Below are 12181 nucleotides of genomic sequence, written 5' to 3' on the forward strand. Positions count from 1 at the left end.
TGATTTGTGCTATCTTGCATATTCTTCCTATGTGTTTTCTCAGTGGCTCTACTATTTATAATTGTTAATTGCCCCTCCTCTAAGTAAGGAGAATGAATCCTGCACAGATCTGCCTAGCTTTTGCTGCAGGCATATCTCCAGCTAAGTCTGTGGCACTACCAGGAAGGAAGAAGTGACAAGTACATGTTAATCATGATAGGATCATGGCCTATTTAAGCCCAGAGACATAAAAAGAGTTTAGAAATTAAGATACTGCTTAGCATGACAAAAACTTCCTCAGGTTAGGTTCCTCACTTGGAAGACTGGCTGTGCATGTGAACTCTGCACATCGCGGCCAGGTATGTCTTGCTGAAATTGCAAAAGTCTCCACTTTTTCGCATCCTGAGTCAGGGAGGAGAGAGAAGACTTTTCTGCTGGCAGTATTTATAACTCATTTGGGACTGTAGTATCAGATTGTATTTTCATTCCACTTGTTGCTGCCATTTTTATTTAAATTTTAAGAACAGCATTTCCCTTAAAAACCTTTATCATTATGCTGTCTCTGAGGGTGTTCCTTCTCATCAGCTTTGCAGTAATGGCAGCTAGGTTGAGAAGGCTCTCAACTTAATGTCAGGCTGTATTTCCAATGACAAAAATTGGCATTCAGCCTTAGAAGATGTGCATCCTGGAATATAGCTATTACCTTGTACTGGAGCACCTTTAATTTAAGCTCTGTGCATTTTCTCTGTGCTGTGACTTGCTTGATGCAGGCAGCAATGCTGAGCAGAGGATGGAAGAGGCTTTGGAAATTAAGCCCTTGCAGATGAACAAGTCAGAAGTAGAAGGGAAAAAAACTGAAACCATCACAAATTCTCCCAAGTTCTTTGCTGTACTTACATGGGTTAATCTAATCTCATTAATGTGATGCTACAGTTGTCAAAAGCAAAGAGGAAACAATGTTGTGTCTCTATTGTAGGTACTATTGTGGTACTACTAACTGTGGTGTGCTGGATCATGAAAAGCATTTCTTCCAGGTGATGTACTTCAGAGTATGGCCAAATTAAATGAAAAAAAAACCAGTTGCTACAATTCCCACAAACAGCTGTGAGAAGTTATCTGGAGCTCTGCTTAAATACCTGTGTAGCTCACTGAACAGCTGTACATTTGCAGATCCTTGTAACCTTTACTGGAAGTAATCTTCTTATATGAGCAGGAACTCCTCTGACTAACACACTTCGGGAGGACGAAGGCCTATTTCTTTCATATATCACTCTGCTCATTTTCTGGAAGGCTGTTTGGTGGGGGAGAATAGCTTGGAGAAATGTAGTTGTTCTCATTGTGTTCAGCAGTGATTTGAGGATGTAGTAGAAAGCAGCCTGGGGGAGCAGGGACAGATGAACCGTAATAGTGATCTTGGTTATTTTTTCTTTTCCTCTCCTATATTGATGCATTGGAAAAGGCCAGCTCATGGCCCCATCTGCTTTTGTTTTGTTTCCTGATAAAGTGTTAGTGGACAAACCCAGAAGTATGTTTTCCCACTTCCAAAATACCTGAAAGAAAAGGTTTTAAGCAGCATCCTTTTATATTTCTAAAGGGTCTTTTATCTGACTTTGTCAGAAGTGTATTGTGCCTCCACTATGCAATACTGCCGGTTAACTTCTTTCTCACCCTAAAAGTCCTCTTGAACCTCTGAAGGACAAGGCGCTTTTAGGTGGGATTAGCTAAGATTTTGCTGGAGCTGTAACATTTAAAAACAGTAATACTTTTCCTTTCTATACAGTGGGAAGAAATTGGTGAGGTGGATGAAAACTACGCTCCAATACACACATACCAAGTATGCAAGGTAATGGAACAGAACCAGAACAACTGGCTTCTGACCAGCTGGATCTCTAATGAAGGGGCATCCCGCATCTTCATAGAGCTCAAATTCACCCTGAGGGACTGTAACAGCCTTCCAGGAGGACTTGGGACTTGCAAAGAGACTTTTAACATGTATTACTTTGAATCAGATGATGAAGACGGGAGGAACATCAAAGAAAACCAGTACATCAAGATTGACACCATTGCTGCTGATGAGAGCTTTACAGAGTTAGATCTTGGCGACAGAGTTATGAAGCTAAACACAGAGGTGAGAGATGTTGGTCCCTTAACGAAAAAGGGATTTTACCTTGCTTTCCAGGATGTGGGTGCCTGCATTGCCCTGGTCTCTGTGCGTGTGTACTACAAGAAATGCCCATCAGTGATCCGCAACCTGGCCCGCTTTCCTGACACCATCACAGGAGCAGACTCCTCACAGCTGCTGGAGGTGTCAGGCGTCTGCGTCAACCATTCAGTGACTGATGAAGCACCAAAGATGCACTGCAGTGCTGAGGGGGAATGGCTGGTGCCCATCGGGAAGTGCTTGTGCAAGGCAGGGTATGAGGAGAAGAACAATACCTGCCAAGGTAAGGGTTTGCAGGAAGGGTGCTGTGCTGAGGTGATGTGCGGTCTCAGCTTTCTTCTCTTCCACGTCCTTCATGCCTGGTTGAGTTGACAGTGGTGGATCGGGTTCTCACTTCCACTGAGGTTCTTTGAATGACTTTGCCATCAGGAAGGGAGAGGCCTTGGCTGGACATAGTGGGACTTGACACTTGTGTATGGGTGCTTCTGGTGCTTGCAGGGCTGTGGACAAGGAGAATCTGGCACACCACTCTTATGTTTGGAGCACTGTACTGCTGAGTCCATGAGCCAATTGCAGTTTTATCAGTTATCTAAGGCTGTACCCTTTTCTCCTCGGCATTGGGGTTTCCTTATGAATTTTAGAAGCTTGATTTCTTTTTTCTGGATTATACTAGGGAATATTTGAAGTTAATCTCCCTATGAAAGATGCATTTTGTTTCTATATTTAAAGGAGTATGTTTTTCTTTCTTTATAACTCTGTGGGGGGGAGTGAGGATTTGATGTGGTGAGGTGATTGATTTTCCTCTCTGGTAAACAGTTTAATATGAAGCTGTTCAGCTGTTTAGAGTTAAACCTAAAGAGCTACCAACAAAAATGCTTTCATATGTGCAGAAGTTTTCACACAAGTAGCTGGCTGAGGTTCCCGAGTTGCTGGTCAGCAACGCTGGTCTCCTGAATCATCAGGGGCTTTTTGCAAGAGACCTAAAGCTTAAGACCTAAAAAAAGAATACTTTTAAAATGCAACATACTCAAGGAGTGTATAATCTCATTTTATGCTGTATTACATGCTGGTTTATAAAATCTGCCCTTCTCTTGTAAATATGTAACAGGTAGCTTAAAGCTGATTTGGACATTAAAAAGAAGGGGAAAGGGAATAAAAAACAACCCCAACATTTCACTGCAGTTTGCATTTTGAAAAATTACTATATGTTGGTTATCAGACCCGTCTTAACTGCCTGCACTTCAGCCACTTAGTAGTACCTAACCTGTGGGGAAGTCAGAGGGATTCTGTTCCAACCAAAGGTGGTGTTGAATTTTTCTCTTCATCTCACTCCAGGCACTTGTTATTTATGATTGTAGTGTTGGTGCAAAGGCTAGATCCGTACATATCTAAAGAAAACTGGCCTCGATCCTTTTATACTTGGTCACACATTGTACCTCAGAAGTTCAAGTCTTTTCAAGGAAGAATTTTCTTGGAGAGAAAATGTAGGTAATATTGGTTTTGGAGAACCCTCTAGTAAACAGCATGTGGAGTGTGCTTTTTAACGGGGGTAGTCTTCTTTTTTTGCAGATGTAGTACATGCAACAAAATCTGACTTGGTTTTGCTTTTCCTGTGCTAATAAAAATACTTCTTCTGTGGGGAAGGGGGAGAAGAATCAGACTTGATGTTTGATACTGCACAAGGGGAGCCAAGATCAACATTAGCCCAAGCTGAGGAAATCCACATTGTCGGATGAGAGGTGTGGGTCAGATAGATCAACAAGGATAAGCTTTGTTATGGATAAAAATATTCTTATACTTCACCTACAGGTTTCACCCTTGGCAGGAGTTCATTAAGTAATTTAATTGGTCTAGAGCTGTTAAAACCCATAATTCTTATTTGTAGGAAAACCCTAAAGTCCATCACCAAATCAGTGGGACACTAGGATCTGAGTGCCTACAGCAAAGTCTGTTTGAGGGCCCCATTTGGGTATGCCGGTGTTTAACCCAGGTCATCGTGCCAAGTGTTTCCTGCTGGTTGGCTCTGAGGAGATGCTCAGTCCATAGGAGATATTCAGCCTTAGGCCATTCAGAACGTCTGCACTCAGCGTGTATGGAATTCATGCTGAAGCTTTGTGAGTAAAGTGCTTACTTGTTTGGGTATTGTTATAGTCATAAGGATGAGGGACAGTGAAGTTAAAATTTACAACCCACAGGCAGTATCCGTAACACCAAGAAACGTCCTGTGTGCTTGTAGATGCCTCTTCCTACTGCCCCACTGGCCTGACTGGTGTTTAGGAAATGCACTCTGTGCTCCTGGCTGACATAATGATGATCTTGGCACTCTTCAGTGTAGCTTAGACAAACACCTAAATAACCTCTGACCTTGGGTTTGTAAATCACTTGGCTGCATCTTGCAAGCGGTCTCCCTGCTTCCTTTTGCTTAAGCATAAGCAGGTTATTAATGACCATGCTTTAGGAAACTCTTTCAACCCAGAAGAGCCTGGCTTTGTTTATTAAAATGTCTCCTGCATATATGACATTTTCCAAGCTCTAGTGTCATGTCTGGACAGAGCAGACTACACTCTCTTATTAGAGGTAATATAAATCCCAGTCGCTCTCACAAACATATGGGAACTATTGAAATCCCTTCTGCCTACAAATCATTAATTGGCAACGATGTTCTGAATTCATCATCCTGTCAGCAGGGTTCCTGTTTGAAGAAGGCACTGACAGTAACAGCTGAGCAGTTTCTCTCGCTGGGGACACTGAAGCTGTAAATATGACATGGTCTAATCTCCTTATATAATGTACTCGCTCTCTCAATTAATATAGGTGGCTAGGCAGTATTTACTGTAAAGAACCCAAACTAGTTGGATTTTATACATCCTTTGGCAACATGGCTCATTTATCAGCATCTGCTATGGAACAGTTAGAAGGTAAATTGTGACTGTTTTGGGACATGTTTATAAAGGACTGGTGTTAAGGTCCATTATTCACAAGAATAAATTGCTGTACTAGTTAATAAGAGAAATGAAAGCAGTTGCTCTGTGAATTTCTTTCCTGGTTTCCAGAGCTGTGATTTGGTACTGCTGAAAGGACTAATGGTTATTGTCTTTGCTTCGGTTCAGCTGATGCTGTCTGAATGGGACCTTGAGGAAAATTGAGGAAAGTGCCCAGTTTCAAGTCTGTTTGGTCTATTTCAAGTCTCCTAATGGTGGTATCCTCCTTAGGAGGCAGTACTCAACCAAAGTTAATGGCCAGTTCCGCAAGATACCGTAAAAACATCATGCGGCACCACTGAAATATCTGCCTTTATCCATTTAGGGGGTTGGCAAAAAAATTCTTATCTGCCCTAGTCTATGCTTTCCTTCCTGCATTGGCATAGATGGGTTTTATTGTAACTTCAGTTTTAGTTGCTTTCTTGTATATAGCAGGGCTCACTACTGGGGTTTGTGTAGGAAGTTAATAAAGCTGCTGTGAAAAGGGCACCTTCTAGCACTTCTCTTTGTATTCATCTTCACCTTCAGCCCAATGTGTTTTTTAGTAAGAAGTACTTACTTTTATGCCTTTCAAGGCTTTGGAGCCCATGGTACTGGAAGGGAGAGGATGTTGACAGGTTAAGCTAATGAGACCCAAATACAATTGCAGTGCTGAGGTCCTGCTAGTGACCAGAGTGGTAATTGTGGGTGTAATTGATTTGCAGAGCCTGATTTTTTTTTTCAGCTGCTTTTAGAGCTGAATCAAAAATTAATTAAATATTTGAGTTAAAAAAAAAAAAGGGAAGGGGGGGGGGGAAGAGGGGAGAAAAACTGCACTGAATGAGAGCCCAGCTGAGAAGGTGGATAATGAGTTCAGGAGGTTGTAAGGCTTTCCTTTCCAAGAATCAGTGCATGCTGCTACTTAAGAGACATCAAAAAGAGTACAGCTGGGTTTAGTCAGCTACAAGTATGGATAAGATTACAGATGTTAGAGGTGGACAAAATAATGCAGGAAAACTCAGTGAAATCTTTCTTTACCCTTGCCTTCTTCTGGGGAGGAACTTTGAGGGCTGGAGGGAGGATGGATTGAAGTATTGTTTTCTGGTTTTAGAAAGGAATTGCTGGCAGAGGAAACACTTGGATATTTTTCATTTGTAAAACAACTCTAGTGTTCAAGCCCTTCTGCTGTCTTAAATATTGATGTTTGTTTGATTATTCTTCCCTTAATCAACTTTGAGTATACCTCAGTGCATTTGCCAAACAATATTTATTTTTGCTGATTGTTCATTGCTTGTGTTGCAATTCAGCTGAGCTGTGCCAAGAGAAATGAGAATTTCTTACAGAAAACAAAGCTGAAAAAAACCCTTGTGTTCACAGGTCTTTTATTCTTGATATAATTAAAACTAATTGACATAGGTAGCTAGTATACATAGATCAGAAGTTTACCTGATAAATCAGTTCTCAGGTGGTTTTGTTGCTGGCTGATTGGGGGTGGAACAGTTACTAGTCTTCCTCTAAGAGCAGTGCAATCAGTGCAGACATTTGAAGGCACTTTCCCAGAGCAGTGATTGCCCCCCTGTTGATCAGCTCCTGGAAGGGTATTCAGAGGCAACTGGGTTTCTTGCAGCTGTGCAGGAGCAGGCAGGCAGAGGCAGTGACCCTTGGCTGGTAGGTGGCACCATCTCGGCTTGCCAATGATGGTGATGGTGGAGCCACGCTTGATGAATATCACATTTCTGTGTCTGCGCAACAGCTATCCCAGAGGCCTGACCTGTGAATGAAACACGTAGCTGATACCACAATAAAAAAACACCTCTGTTTTTAACAAATTCACTGTGTGTGGTTTCCTCAAGTGACATAGTGCTGCAGCTCAGACATTGCTTTCCCTGTCCCCTTATTTCTAGGAAATGGAAACGTGCTGGTGCACAGATGCCCTTATTTTGGAGCTTGGGCTTTTGCCCGAAGCAGCCAGTATTTATGGTTTTGCATCTGATGTAGGTGCAGGAGAGGGGCAACTTTTCTTCCTCTATACCTTGTTTGCTTGCCTCTCTGACTCAGGGCTGAATTCTTGCTCTCTAAACTCCTTATTGCAGATGCTAGAATGACAGCATGCTGCTAAATCCTGCTTGTCTTGTGGGACAGTTCCCAGCTGGGGCTTAGGTGAATAAGGCAAGTGTGATTTTACCCTTGTGGTGGAGTGGAAAGTAAGCATAGTCCAGGGATAAAAAGCAACCAACCAAACAAAAAAACCCACCCCACTTCTAATTGTTCTACTGGGAGGTGATTACATGGAAAGAGAAGCATTGATGGAATTATTCAGTATATGGAGAATACTGAATTTAGAAATACAGTTGACCCTCAAGGGAGCTCTTTGCCTATCATTCATGCTTCTCATGTGTTTTTCTGATTAAAACCAAATTGGTTAGGAGTATAGCATCATAGGTGTTTATATAATTATGAGCTGAAGTGCCTAGTTAATTTTAATTTAGGCACAAAACAAACCAGTGTCAGAATAGCTGAATTTTTGGCCACACAGTGCGTATTGTCTTTTCAAATGTAAAGAAAATCAGTTGAATGCCTCATTTCAGCGAAAGGCAGTTGTCAGCAGAGGGGAAATGAGGCTTTATTCTGCAGAGGTATGTGCATGTGACTATTTAGGTGGTTTGTTCTGCAGCTGAAATAATTAACAAGAGCAGGGAAATGTTTTCCATAGATCAAAACTGTTGCAGCAGGATTAATTAATATTATTCTCTTTGCTTTATTTTGCATGTATATGTGCCTTCATTATAGGAGGCTCGGTATCTCTTTATGTGCAATACATAGTGCTTTGCTAATGAGTTGCAACCTTCTGCACTACCTTGTTTGCTCATAACCCCAGTGACTCTGAAGATCTTTCCTCATTCTGCAGCAGCACTTTTAGGCCATTACTTTGACCAACCTAACCTTACTGTTTTTTGCAGTGTGGCTGCTGACAGTCACGTTCAAGAAGGACAGTTAAGGAGCACTTTTTTCCCCCTACAAAGTGTAGATTGAAGAGTGCAAATAAGGTTTGGAAATGGCTCCAAAAGTGTCAACTGTGAAGGTTGTGTTTCCTTCTTAGCTGTAAGATATTTTGGGGCAGATCATAGGGTACGCTTTTTAGTCTGGTCCTAGGTAATTAACTGATATTTATTTGAATACTGCCTTTGGGTTTAGTGTTCTTTAGGGTATCCATTGGTAGAAATTGGGATTTCTTAAATTATGGGATGAGAGAGCTGATGCAGGAGAAAAGGGAGTGTTAGCCATACTGCTGTTAGGTTCCTTTAATGTCCACCTTAGATTTTGAAATTCTTGGAAACAGCTTTCTTATTAATTGTGTTTTTTTACAAACAAGTAAGGACTCTGGAGAAATACTAAGGATAAAGTCCACAAATGCTGGTTGGCAATGCAATGAATTTAATTGCCTTGATTTAAGGTATGGCTGTCCCCAGCTGCCCTCTCTCTCAATCCTGGAAGCTGCTGCTGGTTCTGCAGAACTGGATAATCTGCCCAAGAGTTGATGCGACAAGTGTAGGGTTTTTCTTGATGCCCTAGCTGCCTAGGATGTGGGCACTATCCCACTGTGATCTTTAACAGGAAGGTATCTGCAACCTCTTGAACTGCCTATGGTCTGCCAGAGCTCATTTGTCAGAACCCTCATTCCACCTAATTAAAAGGGGTATTAAAATTAAGTTGTACTGTTGTGTTTTGTTCATAATTTGGGTTTCCAGTTCTATGTTGCTCATTTAGAAGCACTTAGCAGTAGTTAATGATGTATTGACATTTCAATAATAAGCTTTTCCATCTGCCTGCTTTACATTTTGACCATTTTAACTTACTTTGGGTTAACATTGAGGCTGAAATCCTGGCTCTGCAGAAGCAGAATACAATCGTGCTTGTATGAACAGATTTGCAGCTTACTTTTTATTTAATTTCTTTAGCTGGATAAACCTGTATCGTGTATAAGGTAAGTGTTCAATAGACTGCAGTAAAAGCAAAGAGACTGCAACACAGATGTCTGCGGAAAGAGGTTAATCTGCTCTTCATGTAAATAGAAATTCCCATTTATTTTGCTTGAAATTTGCTCATTTTTTGTCACTGAATAAGTTAATCTAGTATAGGCACAATGGTATCAATGAACAGATGGCTAAGGCTGCAGCAGGTACTGATGTGCTTCCATGTTTTAATTCAATCAGGGATGGCTGAGATTAATACTGGAATGAACTTGAAGAGTGAGGAGGCTAGGTGTTACATAAACCCCAAGCTCTATAACCAAAGCAGATTAAAGGGGGAAAAAAAATAAAGGACAAAAGAGACAATGCCAGGCTTGTGGATGTCTCTTATTGATTTCATATACATGTTTTATCTCTGTAAATGTATGTCCTTAAAAAACCAGCTGAAGTCATGTTCCTGGATGCCAGCTGGGTGAGTGGGAGAGAATACGCATCAGCAGCGCATCTTCATCTGCATCTTCAGCCTGGCATCCTTGCACAGCCCACTGTGGTGGTGATGGTGGTGGGCTCAGCTCTCATGGCAGGTTTACCTGGCCAGTGTAGCACAGGATGCAGCACTAGCTTGCGATGTGACCCATTGTTGTGGTAAGACTTGGTGGTGTATCCTGAGTCAAGGCGTCATTGTAGACTTTGAGTGGCTTGTGAGTAGTTTCTCTGGCACTTTCAGACGTGACTGTTTTAGTGTGAAGAAATAAATGGTTAATACAGATTACTAAAAACATTTGAAGGTTTTATAAAGGGCTTTTCTCTACTGGATCTTGAAGGATCTATTTTATGAAGTAAGTCAGAGTCACTGTTCCCCATTTAATAGATTACAGCCTTGGGCCAGAGCCTGAACCAAGGTTCTGGGTGTCAGTGCTGTACTTGATCCCCTGTGCTCTTTTTATGGTCTTAGACTAACCTAAAACCCTGAGAACATTCATCTCCAAGTGGATTTGCTGAGAAGTAACAACAAACTTGCCATTCTTCTAGATCTGGAATTTAAATAGAAGCTGTGTTTGCAAAAGGCTTGCTTTTGTACCTTGACTAGATGCTTCCCTTCAAAAAAATATTCGGCCTGGAGGTGCATTTTCTGAGCAGGACTCTCACATCAACCAGAGCCTCTGCCTAGTGTAGAAGCTGTGCCTAGGAGTCCATCTCTACCCAAGGGCCCCTTTCACTGCCAAAGCCTCAGCTTTATTGAGTACCAGACCCTCTGCAGAGAGATAAAAATGCTTCTCCTACCTCTGCATGTGTGACTAGTATTACTTGAATAAAGGGAACCTGTCTAGGCAGCCAACATGATCTTTATTGAACTCTGGAGTCATGGTTACCATCCACTGAGTGAAATGGCTGCCTCCTGCATGGTCAGAAGGGTCGCTCTGCTATAATACTAATTCCCCAAATAATGCATCATAAGTCTTACACCGAGTCTCTCATCCCATTGCAGCAGTGATGGAGGTCACAGGGTTGCCTTCTGAAGCTGCCTGGAAAGGAAGCTTTTTAATTACTGCACAGCCAAAGAAAAGCTGCTCCCTACAAGCTTGGAGAATGTGCTAATTTGGTATTCGGCAGAAGCAGCCTGTGGATTGCAGCTTCCCAGCTCCAAGCCACTTTGCAGATAGCCTGCAACCCAGGCAGGGACAGAGACAGGACCATGGACTTCATTACTGCTGGGTCTCTATGCAGGTCAGCATTTTATTCATATAAATCCAAGGCAATTTGGCATGTTAATTACTGGTAAAAAATCTACAGCAGAGAGGAAGGCGTTCAGGATGACAGGGAGATGCCACAGTTAATTGCCAGTGTCCACAGATGCCCTGTGACCCTGTGTTGGTGAGATTTCCTGCATTGCAATGGTAGACTTGCAGCAGTTTGAGTATTATCTCTCTGTCAAGAAACCTCTGGAGCAAAGTGTTTCCAGAGGGAATTTGATTTTAAAATGTCTGAAGGGCTCACAGAGTGGCAAAACCAGCCATGGGACCCCCAATACCAAGTCAGATCTTGCTCAGGGTTTTTGCATGCAGGTGAATATGCTGGTAAGGGGTAAATATGCATGTGATAGAATTTCACCTTTCCTGTCCTATCTGTTTTTGGGGCTGCTCTTCGCTAGAACACTTGATGCTCTTTCAGTGCCAGAGCAGGTGATTGGCAAGAGACTTACCCTGGAAGTGAAATGCATGTAAATGGCTATAAACCTCTGTAGAAAAAGGGAGGTGTCTGTCTTGCAAAGCAGTCTTTCACTCTGTGCCTACCCAAAGTTTTCACTCAGACTCAGGTAAAAGATTTTTCTCCCCTTCCTGTACTCAAGCCTGGCCCACATTATTTATTTATTTGTAAGGCTTTTTTTTTTTTTTTTTGTTATGACTTTTACGTTCTTTTTCTTTGCTCCTGCAGTTCAAGCATGATTTAATATGTCAAAACTGGTTTGCATTGATTGTCTTGCATACTCCCACTAAAACAGGGTAGTCATCCTTTGAGGCATGCTGCTGCCCAGACAAATGAAGTGTCACAGCTGCTAGGACTTGCTCGTGTTGTGACAGCAGTAGCATCCACCAACAAAGCCAGCAGCAGGGGATTTAGATGGGGGTAATGGCTACAGACATGGCTTGGGTCAGAACAGTGTGGCCCCACACAGGCAGATGCAGAGACAAGCTTATGCTTGAGGGAGTTAATTGACCATTTATGTGCAAAGGCAGTTCAGTCCAGATTGAGAGTCTAGCTAGTACCAGAGACAGAAACTGTCCTATTGGTGTCTGGGCTGGTAAGCCTGGCAGAAATAGCAGCCGGAGCCCTTGCTGCAGGGTAGTGCTGCCAAGCTAATACGTCTGGGTGCCCGTTTCCTGGCAGAAGTGAGTAGCAGCATGATCTTGTGCTTTCTGTAATCAGTGGGGATTTTATCATTGATTTTTGGTGGGAGATGATCGTCTTTTATATTCTTAACAACTAGATGGTTTCCTGTTGCACTGGCTGCCAGCAGAGCACAGCCTATACGATAGAAATGTAGTTCATAATAATTGATGTATTTCACATCAGACCTACTTCTCAGCAAATGGTTTGGTCCTGATCTC

At 42.2% G+C, this 12181-nt stretch overlaps 1 protein-coding gene across 9 annotated transcripts in view; it reads left to right on the plus strand.

Annotated features, from left to right (window-relative positions):
• Positions 1–12181, plus strand: part of EPHA5 (EPH receptor A5) — a 197366-nt gene that overhangs the window by 44011 nt on the left and 141174 nt on the right. For all 9 annotated transcript variants that reach the window (XM_061355266.1, XM_061355269.1, XM_061355267.1 and 6 more), the window contains exon 3: positions 1760–2423. In XM_061355266.1, the coding sequence (XP_061211250.1) occupies positions 1760–2423 (664 nt within the window). The remainder of the gene's footprint in view (positions 1–1759; positions 2424–12181) is intronic.

Source organism: Neopsephotus bourkii, unplaced genomic scaffold, assembly GCF_033783945.1.
Source record: "Neopsephotus bourkii isolate Nb327-2 ecotype Australia unplaced genomic scaffold, CSIRO-AGI_Nbou_v1 NB_787, whole genome shotgun sequence".
Taxonomy (NCBI): Eukaryota; Metazoa; Chordata; class Aves; order Psittaciformes; family Psittacidae; genus Neopsephotus; species Neopsephotus bourkii.